The 14,853-nt window shown below is 42.4% G+C and overlaps 1 protein-coding gene across 3 annotated transcripts in view; it reads left to right on the top strand.

Moving 5' to 3' along the window:
• LOC310763727 (nuclear body protein SP140-like protein) overlaps positions 1-14,853 on the top strand; it is a 116,934-nt gene that overhangs the window by 93,689 nt on the left and 8,392 nt on the right. The window contains exons 1-10 of one of the 3 annotated variants that reach the window (XM_083616341.1): positions 1,243-1,276; positions 2,733-2,949; positions 3,611-3,752; positions 5,175-5,340; positions 7,262-7,357; positions 8,156-8,254; positions 9,728-9,817; positions 11,046-11,156; positions 12,792-12,931; positions 14,462-14,509. In XM_083616341.1, coding sequence (XP_083472467.1) covers positions 1,258-1,276; positions 2,733-2,949; positions 3,611-3,752; positions 5,175-5,340; positions 7,262-7,357; positions 8,156-8,254; positions 9,728-9,817; positions 11,046-11,156; positions 12,792-12,931; positions 14,462-14,509 — 1,128 coding nt within the window. In that variant the 5' untranslated portion in view covers positions 1,243-1,257. Of the gene's footprint in view, positions 1-1,242; positions 1,277-2,585; positions 2,619-2,732; positions 2,950-3,610; positions 3,753-5,174; positions 5,341-7,261; positions 7,358-8,155; positions 8,255-9,727; positions 9,818-11,045; positions 11,157-12,791; positions 12,932-14,461; positions 14,510-14,853 lie in introns of those variants that run through there. The other 2 variants (XM_083616342.1, XM_083616343.1) reach the window with 2 other exon arrangements.

The raw sequence follows: 14,853 nt of genomic DNA, 5'->3' as shown, positions 1-14,853 counted from the left end.
GCTTACATCACAGAGAGAGACACAGGTGCTGTGAGATGCCAGCATGCAGAGAACGGAGAGAGGTGCATTTTGAATTTAGCGATAAAAACTATGTTTAAATTCTGTCTGGGATGAGGATTAGAGGGAGAATGTTTTAAAGAACTGAACCACTGCTAGTTCTTTTTGTTACATTGTAACATTTAGGTTTTAAGACTAAAGAGCAGTAATGTTTTTAAGTTTTTTTTCCTACACAAGAGTCCATTGTACAACACTAAAAGGGTGTGGAGGCAGTGTCGTCTAGGGAGAAGGGGTGTGGCTGGGGAAAGTCCAGAGGGCCAGACTGAAAGGCATAGAGGGCCACAACCAGTCCCCTGGCCTCAAGTTCCCCATCCATTGTCTAAATTGAGGGGAAATACCTACTTAGGGCAAAGTGTGAATGAGATCCAGGCAAAACTGAGATTAGCTGAAGAATGGAAGCACCTTTCAGTGATGCAGAATTCTTGACTTAGCGTAAATTGTATCATAATCCTTTCTCACATCCCAGAGAGTGAGCCAATGTAGCCTGTTTATTCTGCTTGCGTTTATTAGTCTTCAAATGTCAACTTCACCTCTCCACATGCAACACTGACAAAAGCTTTTAAGACAACACATTCTTGTCCCTGGACTGTGTATAGTCATGCACTCACAAGTCTTATGGATACACAAGACAAACTACTAATAATGTTCTTCTTTGTTCCTCCAGGAACATAATTTGTTGTTTATAAAGTGCCTAATAATGCTAGCATCTCATCACATATGTGGTTGGTACATAGTTTTTTTCAGTAGATGGGAGCCACTATTTCATGTCTTGTTGGTCAAACCTTTTACCCTTTTTAATAGTTGTATCCTCTCTTTGATTCCAGCTGCTTTTTCCTATGGAGAAGAAAAGTGACCTGTGGCTTCTCAGCATGCTCTCCATGACACTGTTTCAGTGAGGAAACTCAGGAGCGATGAGTGCAGGCTACTCCCAGAAAGCTGTGAGGAAGGTTAGGCTGGGAGAGTGCAAATGGCCTGTGCTCACCCAGTGAACTTCATTACAGATACCATAGAATCATAAAGTTGGAAGGGACCTGAGGATCATCTAGTCCAACCCTGACTGAGTGAAGTTGGGGTCCAGATCTTTGCATCCAAGTCTGGCACCCTGCTCACCATACTGCACTGCCTCTCATGCTGTGCTCCACCTATAACCCAGAAAACCTTTCTGGTTGTAGGGACAAAGATTTCACACTCTTACTTTAGATGGACTTCACATGTCCAGGTGGGGTTTTCAAAAAATAAATTCAATGCCTATAATAATCAGCTTAAAGTCTTCTTCGGAGATTCTTTTCTTGTCTCGCAGGAGATAGAGAAAAGAGAAAGTATCTTTGATTGTCAAAGAAATCTGTACTTTATAGCCTCTGAACCACCGAAAAATTTCATCTGAAGTACCTGGAGCAGACATGCTATAAACAAAGCAAGAAGTATCAGAACACAAAAAGTCAATGAAAGCAATAAATGACATGGCTATTTAAAGAAGTATTTCAAGCACAAAGTAAAGAACTGTAGAGCATATAGACAGAAAGGTCCCATTAGAAGAAGAAAAACATGTCTGAGGCTTGATAAATCTCAAACCTCAGATCAGGCTGCAGAATTGTGCTATCTTACCCTTCCTACTTCTACTCAGCTTTAGGTGTTCTGTGTGACTATTATTAACTTATATGGGTATCCTTCTATCTTTACTTTGAGTACCCAGCTGTGGCCAAAGTGAGATTCCAATGTGAATTTAGGAGCATGGATGGCTTCAGTTTAACTTAGATTAGCAAGAGTCACAAATAAACTAGGGGTGGAGGTGAACAGTGTTCAGAAAGAATGAAAGCTCATTCGTTTCATTTCAATTGCACCCTTCCTCCAAGGAGCAAAGGGTAGCATACCAGGCTCTCCACCATTAATTTTATCCATACAACAACCCTGTGAGGTAGGTTAGGTCAAGATAAAAGAGACTGGCCCAAGATTGCCTTCATGTCTGAGTCGGGGTTTCAACCTGACTCCACCCCAGTAGCTGTCCAACATTCTGATCACACCACCAGATCCCTCAAGTCTTGGAAAAGCTAAAAACTGTCTGTGCCCATTGATGGCACACTGGCAGTCTGAATTGCCAGCAGCAAACATTTGTATTGGAAAGCTCTGACTCAGCCACATTTTTTTTCAGACAAGGGAAATAATTCCAGCATACAATGTTTGTTGCAGATAAACATTCATTTATGAGACTTTGTGTCTGGATTTGAAGCAAGATGGGATTTGTGGCTTTCACATTCCAAGCAGAGAGATTTTGCATCAGGAAACCATTTAAATGAACCAGGCACACGAGTGGCTCTCCTCGGCCTTTCAGTAACATGTACATTCCTGTTCAAATCCTTGACTCCGCGCAACCATCCCTTTACATTCACACCGCAGACACACAGTCATTGAAGACCCACAAAAACATAATCTCAAAATCTGTTTATACAGGCACTGAAAGGAACTAGAGGGGAACTCTTAGGTCATACCAGGACTCAGGCAGTAGCCACAATCTGTGTGTGAGACAAAGGGTGGGGTCTCCAATGGAAGAGATTGTGACAAGGGTAATTATTTTAAAAAGCAATACATCATGCACAGTTTATAACATGATTCACAGGGAGAGGGAAGTTTTGATTTCCTAGTTTTTTTTAAACTTTCGATTCTGCCTTTCTTCCCAGAAATTGGCCAATTTAGAGGTTCCACCCAAATCCGTCTCCCAACAGCCAGTCATGGACCCAGTGGGAGGTCCGACGTGCTGAAGAAGCAATGTTTTGACTTTCATTTCCCTCTCGCCCTCACTTTTTTTCCCCACCTGGCGAAATTTCAAGGTCGATCCTTCTATTTAACCTGGTGCCTGTTCGTGCAGCCTCCACTTTGCGAAGGAAACGCAGAAAGGTAAGTGTCGCGAGCGGTTGATCTCTGCAAGGAAGAAGGAGCCTCCGACCGGCTTGGCGTCGCAGCAAAGAAATCCTGCGCTCGTTCAAGAGATCGAGGAGACTCGAAGCGCTGCCTGAGTTTCGGCAAGCGAACGGGGATGAGGGAGGAATGCCCAAGAAACAGGTCGCCTGCAGCAGGATCGGACTGATGCGTCTCCTCAGGGGGTCTTGGAGTGCTAAGGCTGCAATCCTATTACACGCTTACCTGGGAGTAAGCCCCATAGAACTCAGTTAGGCTTACTTCTGTGTAGAGGCGTGTAGGAGTGAGTAGACCGTTGGAGCTAGATTAGCATGGGTTTCTCACTGTAATGCCGCTTTCTTGTTGCTTCCCATAGTATGTTTTCCCTCCTCATCAGGGGTTGGAGAAGAAAATATTCTCTTCAGCTCTATTCCAAGGGCCTTCTCCTTCCTTGGAGGTTTTTGAGCTGGATGGCCACCTGCCATGGACACTTTAAATATAGCTTTCCCCTTTCAGAAATGGGATCTGCCTATTTTAATTCCATGTAATTCTAGATTTTGGTTGCGACGGTAATGCTAGAACTTTTTCTTCAAATAGCCATCACTTCTCTTGCTTTCATCGAGTTTTTGAAGGTATCTGATACATCTTGCTTTGTTTATAGCATGTCTGCTCTAGGTACTTCGGGTGAAATTTTGGAATGGTTCAGAGCCAATAAAATGCAGATTTCTGCTGCTATCAAGGACTCATTTCCCTTTTTCTTTATCCTGCGAGACAAGAAAATAATATCTGAGGAGCAGTTTAAGGTGACTATTCTAGACATTGAATTTGTTTTTTAAGATGTGCCTAGGTTTTTGGAGTTCATCTAAGCCAGGAATGGGGAATCTTTGGCTTCCCAGAAGTTGATGAACTGCAACTCCCATCAGCCCTAGCAAGCATGGTCAATGGCCAGGGGTGAGGTGATGGGAATTCTAGTTCAGCAACATCTGAAGGGCCAAAGATTCCCCACATCTGTCTGAGCTTTTCCTGGAGCAAAACCTGACATTATAGGACCATTGTTCACATGTCTGCCCAGCTAGTATATAAAGCAAGGGGTGGGAGACATCTTAATTTAACCATCAGCAATGCATAAGAAAGGGGATGTTCAACTCTCACTACCTGTTTTTTAGCTCCTTGAAATCAGTTACTTTTCCCTTTTCCTAATACTTGAAGCCAGCCAATAGGGGAGGAAAATAGCTGAAGGGAAGGTAGGAAGCAAGAGGTGGAAAGTTGCAGCAGCCTTCTCCCATGTGCTGTTTTTAATGCTGAAGTACCCATATTACAGGGACACGGGTGGCGCTGTGGGAAGAATCCCCGCGACGGGGTGAGCTTCCATTGCTCGGTCCCTGCTCCTGCCAACCTAGCAGTTCGAAAACACATCAAAGTGCAAGTAGATAAATAGGTACCACTCCGGCGGGAAGGTAAACGGCGTTTCTGTGCGCTGCTCTGGTTCGCCAGAAGCGGCTTAGTAATGCTGGCCACATCACCCGGAAGCTGTACGCCAGCTCCCTCAGCTAATAAAGCGAGATGAGCACCGCAACCCCAGAGTTGGCCACGACTGGACCTAATGGCCAGGGGTCCCTTTACCTTTACCTTTACCCATATGGCACAGGACAAATGGTTGCAGCTGTGGCATAAGGAGATGTTATACGTGACTCATAACCGGAAAAGTTTTCAGGGTAGCAGGAGGAACATAGCATGAGAGACAACCAAGTGTAGTGAACAGTGTGTTAGACTTGGATGCCAAGATCTGGGCTGAAACTCCATTCAGTCATAGTGTCCACAGAGTGAACCTACGCCAGTGGTCCTCTCCCAGCATAACTTCCCCTCTCCATCCTGAGAGCCTTTAGGAGAGGTTGGGATACAGCAGCAACCATTGCACAGGAGGAGGAACCTTGAAAGTTAGTGTGGGATGTGACCCAGCGAAAAAGTGAAGACGATGCACTCCTTAACAACAGCAGGTTGTGGCTTGTTTCTGAAAAACAAGAGGTCACATGCCTTGAAGCTTTCTTTGCCATTACTGTAATACAAAATACCGGAGAGGGGTTTTAGCTGTGCTGGGCCTTGGAATTTGAATTAGATTTGATTTCTTTGCTTATGCTAGGTTTACCATCTTGGATATGATGGGAAATGGGGTACTTACTATATATGAGTTTAAAAAATGCTTGTGTTGTTGTTGTTTTTTCTAGATTTGTTCTGAGCAGGTATCGTCAAATGCAAATGCTCTTCAAAGAGTGGTATACAGTGTACTTGAAAGCATTGCAAACAATGTGTCAGCAGTAAAGGAGATTTTCTGCCCAGAGAACCTGGAAGCATATCAAAATTTAAAGCCAATATATGAAAGCCTAGAAAATGGTAAGTTATCTTGTTGGTTGTGCTAAATCTACCTGGCAAACATAAAATATAAATAGTCAAAAGGAAAGGAAAATCATCGGATTTTATTGAGAAATGGTGTAGTAGTGAGTGTTTGAGCCACGGAATATTCCCAACCATGCATTCCCTTTGTCTCAGCTCTCTGCCTGCCATCTGCTGGCGAATTTATTATTATTCTGTTTATTTGAAAGTACTTATTGTCTGCTTTTTATTGTGAAAAATAATATGGTGGTTTACAAAATAAAACCAGTACACTAAAACAACAAGAAAACATCAACCAGAATTAAGTTAAGTAATGCCATTACTAAGGATCAGTGCCCAGGAATGCCTATTTAAATTGTAGGTTTTTACCAGCTTTCCCCATAAGTGCTCATTTTGTCTCTAAGGGAAAGTTAATTTGACTGTGTCAGAAGACGGTGCTGTATCCTAGTCATCATAAGACGTATGTCTGCTTGATATGGCATGTTTAGAATATCCTCCTTAGTAGAGGGGCATCCAATTTTGACAGTGAATGGGCTGGAATATGTGAAAGGAGGCATTGTCCTAAACAGTGGCAGAGCTTCATGCTCCAGCACTGGGGGGGGGGGGGGCTGGAGAGCAGGCAGGGGCGGGGCTGGCATGCGTCCTGGGGGCGTGGTGTGCTGCCTGCGGGGGCGGGGCGCCCAGTGCAGGTGGGTGGGCAGCCACAATGGCACCCCACCATAATCTCTCTGCCAGGGGCGGTGCACTCCCCCCGCAGCCCTCTTCCTTCGCCAGTGGTCCTAAACTGTTCAGAGCCTTACATGTCAACATCATCACCTCAAACACAGTTCAGTAGCAAATAGGCAATCAGTGTCATTCCTCCAGCACTGTTGATATAGAATCGTAGAGGTGGAAGGGATCCCAAAGGTTGCTTCGTCCAATGCCCTGCAATTCAGGAATCTCAACTAAAACATTCAAGAAAGATGGCCATCCAGCCTCTGTGATGTGTATGCATGGAAGGATGCTGTACTAAGCGTTTTGCACCAGCTGCAGTTTCTTATAAACCATAAATGATTAGATCAGCGATCTCGAATCTTTGTCAACTACTGGATACATTTTCAATTATGAGAGTGCTAGGGGCACTGGTCACAAAATGGCTGCCATGTGGGGTGTGTCTGGCATAGCACAAAATGGCTGCCAAGGGGAACATGGCATAACACACAGTTAGAGAGACAACCACCCCCAATAATCTCATGCTTAAAATCAGGACTGGCTCGGAGCAGTTTGCAGCTTTGGGCAAAACAGGAAATGTCACTAGCGCCTACTCTTTGTCAGCACCTTGTCACCTGCTCCTCCCCTGTATGCCACACACCCACCCCAAGCAGAAGGCAGCAGGGGAGCAGAAGGCCGTAGAGGAGAGGAGTGGGCAGCGGAGAGCAGGAATGGAGGTGTTGGGTGAGGGTGTCACAATGGGCAGGTAAGGAGGAGGAGGAGGCAGAGGGCAGGAGTGGAGGCTGGATGTACCACCTGATGCATTTGCCTCACCTTACCTCGTTGGCAGGCTGGACCTGCTTACAATGGGAAGTCAGCTGTGTCCTGATGGTACTGATTATGATTATTGATTTTACATATACTGATGCTGTTGCTGTCCATAGTATCATGAAAAATATACAAGGTAGCCCCACCAGTCTTGTTTGCTTAGAAAGCACCTGCACATTTTGTTGCATAACTTTTTTTTTTTAGGAGGACTAGAAACTTACTTAAAACAAGAGCAATGAAAGCTCAAAGTCAGAGGACCTTTCCCCGGGGCGCCACTGGAAGCCTTCCCAGGTGCCGTGCCATGTTGCTGACCCCTGAATTAGATGTTCACAACACATTTTATCCATTTAATTTAATAGTAAGGTGCTAATGCCCTTGTTTTCTTCACACGCTTTCTTTTCAGTTCTCCAGCATGCTACAAATAGCTTTGCCACAGGACCTGGGAGCAAGAACATACTCCAGACAAAGAAGAACAATTCTGAATTCTCTGCACCGAAAGGTGAATTTTACATGGGTCTCTAAATGTTTCTGAGGCATAGACTGTGGGAAGAGAAAAATGCAATAATATATGGCAGAACTCCTCAAACTTTCCACCTACAGGAACTACCTGAGATGGATGAAAATTAGAGACCCTCCAGGTAGCCTTTTTATTGCGCATTCCTGATGATTTGTGCTAATAGGGCTATTGGGACAGTCATGTGTGTTCCTGCTGTCAGCATTGCTTCTGCTTGATAAAGCTTGAGGCAGTTGCACTGTTTTATTTTAAGTCAGTGCATAGCCTGTAACTTCCTTCTGACGTTCTATAACTTTTTATGTCACAAATGTTCTGCTATATTTTTGTGATGCCTTTGTTGCGCTATAGAACCTTTGGACAGCAATAACTTGGTAGCATTAAGGAAACATCACACAGCAAGCTAAAGCAGAATAAATCCACCACTAGTGGACTATTATTGTGTCAAGAACGTGTTGCAGAATACACCCACAATAAAACATCTGCCTGGAGAGGCCCTTACTGAGGCCCACTAGTCTCAAAATGCTGGCAAATGGAAACAGAGTTGGCATAATCAGCTGCCAATTGCTGACATCATTTTCAACTGATACCTAATCCATCTTTGGAAATTGAAAACACCATTTTCCTTATGGGAAGGAGTTCCATATTCCAGCTTTCCCCAAGCCAAGTACAGTACAGCCATTTTCTTAGGAGGTATTGTGACTAGTCTTCTCATTTTAGGCAGAATTTGCTGACCCATAAGAACTAAGTGAGAAGGTTGTTCAAAATTTCCCTTTTTTGTTTCAGGTTTTACCTTTCTCCTTACACCCAAGTTTGATCAAGAAATGGCAGAACCTTATAAAAAAAAATATTTTTCAGAGGGAGAAGCCTCAACTAGCTATCAAGGTATTGCATAAAAATAGATGGAGCAGGGTGGGCACTTCTGAACATAATTTTATATGAAGAGGTTTTTCAGTTTTGATATTCATGTTTCATGGCAATGACGGTATATAAGCATTGGATAAAAGTAGACGAGAATATGTTAAATTTGTGGAAGGTATTATTGTCTTGGGAGGAAAAAGGATACTTTAGATAATGCAATTTTTAAAATAAAAATGGTAATCCAGTTTCCCAGGATCAACTAAGACTGGACACAGGAGATTTGGGTATGTATGGGATGGCTTCACTTACATCAGTTGAGTTAGATCCTGCTAAATCAGGGTATCTAGGCACCGGATCCCTTACCAGATTTGAAACTGTTCTGTTAAACCAAGGATCTAAAGGTAAAGTGTTGGTATAAGAGATTTATGGAGAATTGTTGGAAATTTCATTCAGCCCATTAAGAAGCACGAAAACTATCTGGGAGGCAGACATAGGATGTGAAATAGATGATATAAAACAGAAAAGCGTGTGAACCATTAAAACCAGCAGGGTCTATTTCTGCCTGCATAGTGCAGAATACCACACCAGAGTCTCCCATAGGTGGTACAAGGCTCCAGTTTGCTAGCTATCATGTATTACCCTTTCTCTAGCAGTAGTTTTTTGGCTGGGCTGTGGTCACTCGGTAACATATTTCAATCTCTGATGGGAATGCCTGATTGTCAAAAACTTTTATTCTGACATATATTAGGAAATCAGTAGTATTATTCAGGACCCAATACAAATTACACCCCAATTGTAACTATTTTTAGGACATTAAGATGAACATAAAACTAAACATTTTGCTAATCTTTCTGCTAGTTGCAGCTAGGCTGTCTATCACACAGTTGTGGGAAGCCTTGAAAGACCTAAATATTTCTCTTTGGTATAATAACATTTGGAATATAGTCATATCTGAGAAGCGAACATATCAGTTAAGAGTATTGAAAGGTATTGAAAACCCAGTGACTTTGTGCTACTTGGTGAAACTTGACACTGACTGATGCTTTTAGTATGGGATGCTTATATGTAGTATGTATGAACTTTATGAAGCAATGTATGGGTTTTTCCAGATTTCTCTTTTCCTGTTGTTCCCTGTATTGTGTTTCCTTCCATTGTTCTTGTAATTTAAAAACACCATTTTTAAATGCTTAATACACAACTGCACTGCTGGCCTGGCACTATGAAGGCATTCCATGGCATTTGGGTGGAATCTAGCCACATATTAAAAATGTTGTGAAAATGCTTAAAAAAAATTTTTTTTTTTGAAAAATAAGTTGAATTTGCCATAGCTCACCATCGCCATCTAATGCCACATTTGTACAATGCACTTTACAACACACTTAAAACATTTTATTTGCAGCTGTATAGCTGAGTCCTTGGTTCCTCTTTTTAAAATGAGTGAAAAAGGGATAACAATTCCCTACTAAATGGCTTCTTCTTCTTCTTCTTCTTTTTCAGGACTGAAAGTTGCTGGTGCGACAGAAAGCATGGCAAAAATGTCTCCAGGACCAACTAACACCTGTTTGAAAATGGGTGGTACTCCGAAAGGTAAAGAAGGTGCAATGGTATAGATTCCTCATAGGTTCTCCAAACTAACCCCTTCCACAGTTCTCCAAAAGCAGCTTTGGCATACACCCTACAAACTGGGCGTGGGCGTTGTCCATATGTCATTTACCTGCACCCTGGTTCCTAGCTGCCATTTTGCCCACTTCTTTTTAAATGCCTGCCTCCATTACCCAGTTCCCTGTTTTTGTAGTTGTTTTAACTGCATGCATGCAATGTTAGCCATTACCAATAGTTACAGAATCCTGTTATGATGACTATGGAGCTCCATTCTTGCTATGTCTTGAAACCTGACCCCTTGACCCTATGTGAGCTCAAGGAACTTGCTTCACATTGTGGTTATATGCTGCAACCTGACTTCTCAGTTCCCAGTTCTCTTAAGAGTTGGCACACATAGAGTTGCACCAGGGCATCTGCGCAGATGTGCCAGAATATCTCCATGGCGGAGTCATAATTTGAGTTATGCTGGCAATGTGGAGCTTCCACCATATCCTGTAGCTTTCTAGCCATTGTATCTGTTGGGGGCTGGTCTGAATATGATGCCAGAGACTGGTCTGACTCCGAAGATGGGGGAATGCAGTCACAGACAGAGCAGCCTCTAACAGAGGAGGAGGGGGAGTATTCGCCCCCCCCCGCCTTCCATGTTCCCAGAAACAGAGAGACCAGAAGATTCAGAGGCTGCACAGTCAGGGGAAGAGCTGGACAGCTTTGAGATAGTAGCTAGGCAACCAGGAGGGAGGGAGCATTTAGGAGATTCTTCAATCGAGTAGTGGGGAAATCCACCCCCCCGAACTCGGAGGACTGAAAGGGTCCAGGAACAACGAAGCGCAGGGGCGGGACAGGTGACCGGTAGCGTGCTTCTTGCTGCAGAAGCGGAGTGGATTCAGAGTGAGCAACTGCCATCCATGGGGAGGGTGGTTTGATGCTGCTCTCAATATGTCATTATAAATAAAACGGAGTATAAACCTGCCAGAGGCTCATTACTTTTTATCAGAAGCTACTGGAGGGAGGGGAAACTCCCTTGCCTGCCAACATACCTGACAGTATCTTTGGTTTAGAATTGTGTCCCAATATATTTTCAGGTGATATGAAATGCTACTTCATGCCACATCTTATCAGCAGGATCTGTAACTTGGTAAGACTGCTGTCATTTTCTGGAAACCCAAAATATGGAAATTGCAGCATTTGACATCAATTTCTTGATTTCCTCTAGGAAAAGGTATACAAAATATTAAAAAAGACAAGCCGGTTGTCCAGGGCTCAACAGTGCTTGTTACTTGTGGAAAAACTAAAGGTGTTTTATACAAGGAAAAATTGGCAACAGGTAAACATTGTTTCGAAACAGTTTAATTGTATGTGTAATTACATATTTTAAGGGAATTTTATAGCAATAAGAAGTTAAAATCTTTGTGTTTGTGCCCATGAGTGTGTTGGGAGAAAGATGCATCCATGTTGCAGAATGTGGGTGTAATTGTATGTTTGGGACCACTTAAATAGTCTTGTAGGAAATTGGTTTTTTATTTCCCACTGAATCCTGGGTAACTTGGAGTAATTCTATCTATATCACAATGGGATTTTCAGTACCTTTAAATCCTTCAAATTACAGTTCAGAAATGCATGCTTAAATGATTTTTTCAACTTAAAAAAATTATCACAAAACAGTATTGTATTGTATTCTTCCACTTTAATTGGTGCAGCATATCATTTGTGTATTAGACTATGTGTGGGAAAACTTTGGCCCTCTGGGTGCTGTTAGCCCTGATCACGCTTGCTGGGGCTGATGGAAGTTGTACTTCAATAACATCTGGAGGGCCAAAGTTTCCCCACATTAGACTGCATTAATGCACTGCAGTTACATCAACCCATAAATTGTGAATTGAAAATAATTGGCAATTCCTCCATATTTTAAAAAAGAAAAAAGACAACTCAATGTATTTGGTGCTACAGTTTTCAGGATCATTCTTATTGGGCGGAGAAAATTTGCCCCCGACTTAAATTATAATTATACCAAATGAACATTGGAAGAGAAACACATTTTACACTTCATGTAATTAATGCTATTTTTTACTGGTGGTATTATCAGGCCCAGTGCTTGTGGTCAGCCATGTTGGGCACTGGCCAAAGACTCCAGGGCCTCTGACCAGACCAGCCTTTTGCCCAAATACTCACCTCCATGCTCAAGTAGTGGTATGTGTGCACTGCTTACAGCAAAGGTTGTCCCCATCTACAGTGACTTGCTAGATACTCACCTCACTGCTCAGAGGCGTGCTCTGTGTGAGGTGTCTGAGAAAATGGCTGCACTGTTACAGTAGTTTGCCACTGCAGCTAGAAAATCTTTTAAAGTATTTGTAGCCACCATTGGGCCTTTCTCAGATCTCAGATGTGGAGGAGATGATAGATAATCCACCACCACTTATGCTACTTCAGGGGACAGGGAAGGAAGCAGGAGGGATGGGGGTAGCAAGAGGGAAAGAAGAAGAAAAGTTTGGATTTGATATCCTGCTTTATCACTACCCAAAGGAGTTTCACAGCGGCCAACATTCTCCTTTCCCTTCCTCCCTAACAACAAACACTCTGTGAGGTGAGTGAGGATAAGAGACTTCAGAGAAGTGTGACTAGCTCAAGGTCACCCAGCAGCTGCATGTGGAGGAGCGGGGAAGCGAACCCGGTTCACCAGATTATGAGTCCACCGCTCTTAACCACTACACCACACTGGGACTGGAAGAGGATAGTGTTGCTGTTGCCACAAAGAGAAGGACTGGGACAGGAGTAGAGACCCCGCTTCCCTGTAGTCTGGTGTTGGCCCTGAGCAGGTCCCGTGCTGAAATACATTTCTAGTATTGATTTTTCCCAATGTAAATATTGGAAAAGGAGCTGCTGGTGGCAATTTCTTTCTCCCTCTATTGAACTTTGCTGAATGGGACAAGCTTGCAGCACTGGTGTGACTTCTCTGTTACAGGAGCTACACAAAAATGTATCAAGAATTTTAAGGGAACATGGTTAACACCACAAGAATTTCTGATTGAAGGAGAAATTGGAGGTACAAACTGGAGAAGAAGTATCCGCTATCTGGGGGCTCCTTTAGAAACATTAATAAAGGTATGCAGTTCACTTCTATTGGCTATAATTTTAATGCCTCGTTCTTTACTTGTAATTACAAAGGAATTTCTAATAATGCCACCACGGCTTTCCATATATTTATCCACACATATCGTTCCTGTTACAAGGACAATATCCTGTATTGTAAGTGAATAGCAGTACAAATTGTTTTATGAAAAAGCCATTGTCTAGATTCTAGAGTGCTCTAAGACAAGAGCTGTCCACAAACAGGTGATAGGTTGCCTGCAAAGGCCACCACTGGTTTCCCTGAACAGACACTGCTGAGTGTTGACTTTTCATTTTTTGAACAGTAAGGCTCCAGCTCTTCTAGAAAATCAGTTATGGGACAAAACGTGCAGATACCTTCAAAGCAATTTCAGTGAAATATTTTGAGTGTGGTGTGACTACCTTGTATACATTTCCTGTTGCTGAGGAACGCTCTCTGTTGCTATTAGACAACAACAGCATCCATATGTCTGTAAAATAAAAATTATGTGATCTTCACAATCAGAACCAGTGGGACATAGCTGACTTCCTATGGTATTCCATCAGGTTGCTGGGGATAGCTATCTTATTTTGTTTTATCCCATTCTACCCCACCCACAATGGCAACTATTTTGTGCCCCTAGCACTGTCTCAAAATTTGAAATGTACCCACTGATTCAGAAAGGTTGGTGACTCCTGCCCTAACACAATGTAGAACTGAGCAGACATAAGGATTGTGCCAGCTAAAGGCAAGATCTGTATCCCATGGAACAATGATCTGTGGAAGTTTTATGATTACAATAAAGACTATGTGATATTTATTATAAAAATAACAAAAAAATCTGATGGCACAGACTGATTATAGTATCAGCTTTTCTAGACTGGAGGCCCCATTGTTAGATATGTGAAGTTCAATCCTCAGTTGCAGGGTAGGGTAGGAACAGAATTCTCAGTGGGAGGGATTGTAGGCAATGAGGTCAGTGGGAAATTAAATGCAAAAAGTACAGACCACGATAATTCAATTAGAGCTAGGATTGTTATCTATTTCATTACTTATAGGCCACCTTTCAAGGTTATCTTTCTCAAGGTGACTTTCAGCATACTAAAACACAAAATACTGCAAGCATAAAAATCATAATCTACAAGACAACAGGTGTGCCAAATGAGCACTGTGATGCTTTGCAACAGCTGTGCCCATTCATGAAACTCAGTAACAATCCATCTCATGCAGAATACATTAGTAATGCTGAATTTATTATTATCTGTGGTGGGGTAAGAAACCCCTGTATCTCTTCAGACCAAAATGGGAGTAATTCAGCTTTTCACATGGGTGCCTATCTTTGATGTTCGTTTGCTCAAACATGGGAAATTTAAGGTCAGTAGCAGAGTGTTCCAGCAGAATGAAATATTTTCCTACTGGATTTTAAACAAATATAAATCGTGAGGTGTCAGAATAAGTCTCATTTCCACCATCTAATTCAGATTATGTTTGGGGATTCTGTTGGTTCCTCAGAGCAAACCTAATAAATGTGATATTTATTTCAGGATGGCATGCTACCTGAGCCAGCACGACCTTCCCCAGTGAAAAATAAGGTAAACAAATTGTGAACACTTTTACTAGATTGAGTGTAGACAATGCACCAATCTAAATGGGCATCTACACATTTCATTTGTCTATTTATGCATTAAGACATTTCAGTCTTGATCATCTCCAAAAAAATTAATATTTACTTCAGAATAAGGAGGTACAAAACATAATCAACAAAAACATTAAAGCAGTACTAAGATTCATAAATAGCCTGACAAAAATGCTGAGTTTGTACCTGGTATCCATATGAATATAATAAGGTGGCAAGACTCACCTTAGTAGAAAGGTCATTCTACAGATGCAGAGCCACCACCAAAATCAATTTATTAATTGATTTATTCAGATTTCA

Source organism: Podarcis filfolensis (genome assembly GCF_964270895.1).
Source record: "Podarcis filfolensis genome assembly, chromosome: 5".
Classification (NCBI taxonomy): Eukaryota; Metazoa; Chordata; class Lepidosauria; order Squamata; family Lacertidae; genus Podarcis; species Podarcis filfolensis.
This window is presented reverse-complemented; position numbering and strand designations above follow the sequence as displayed.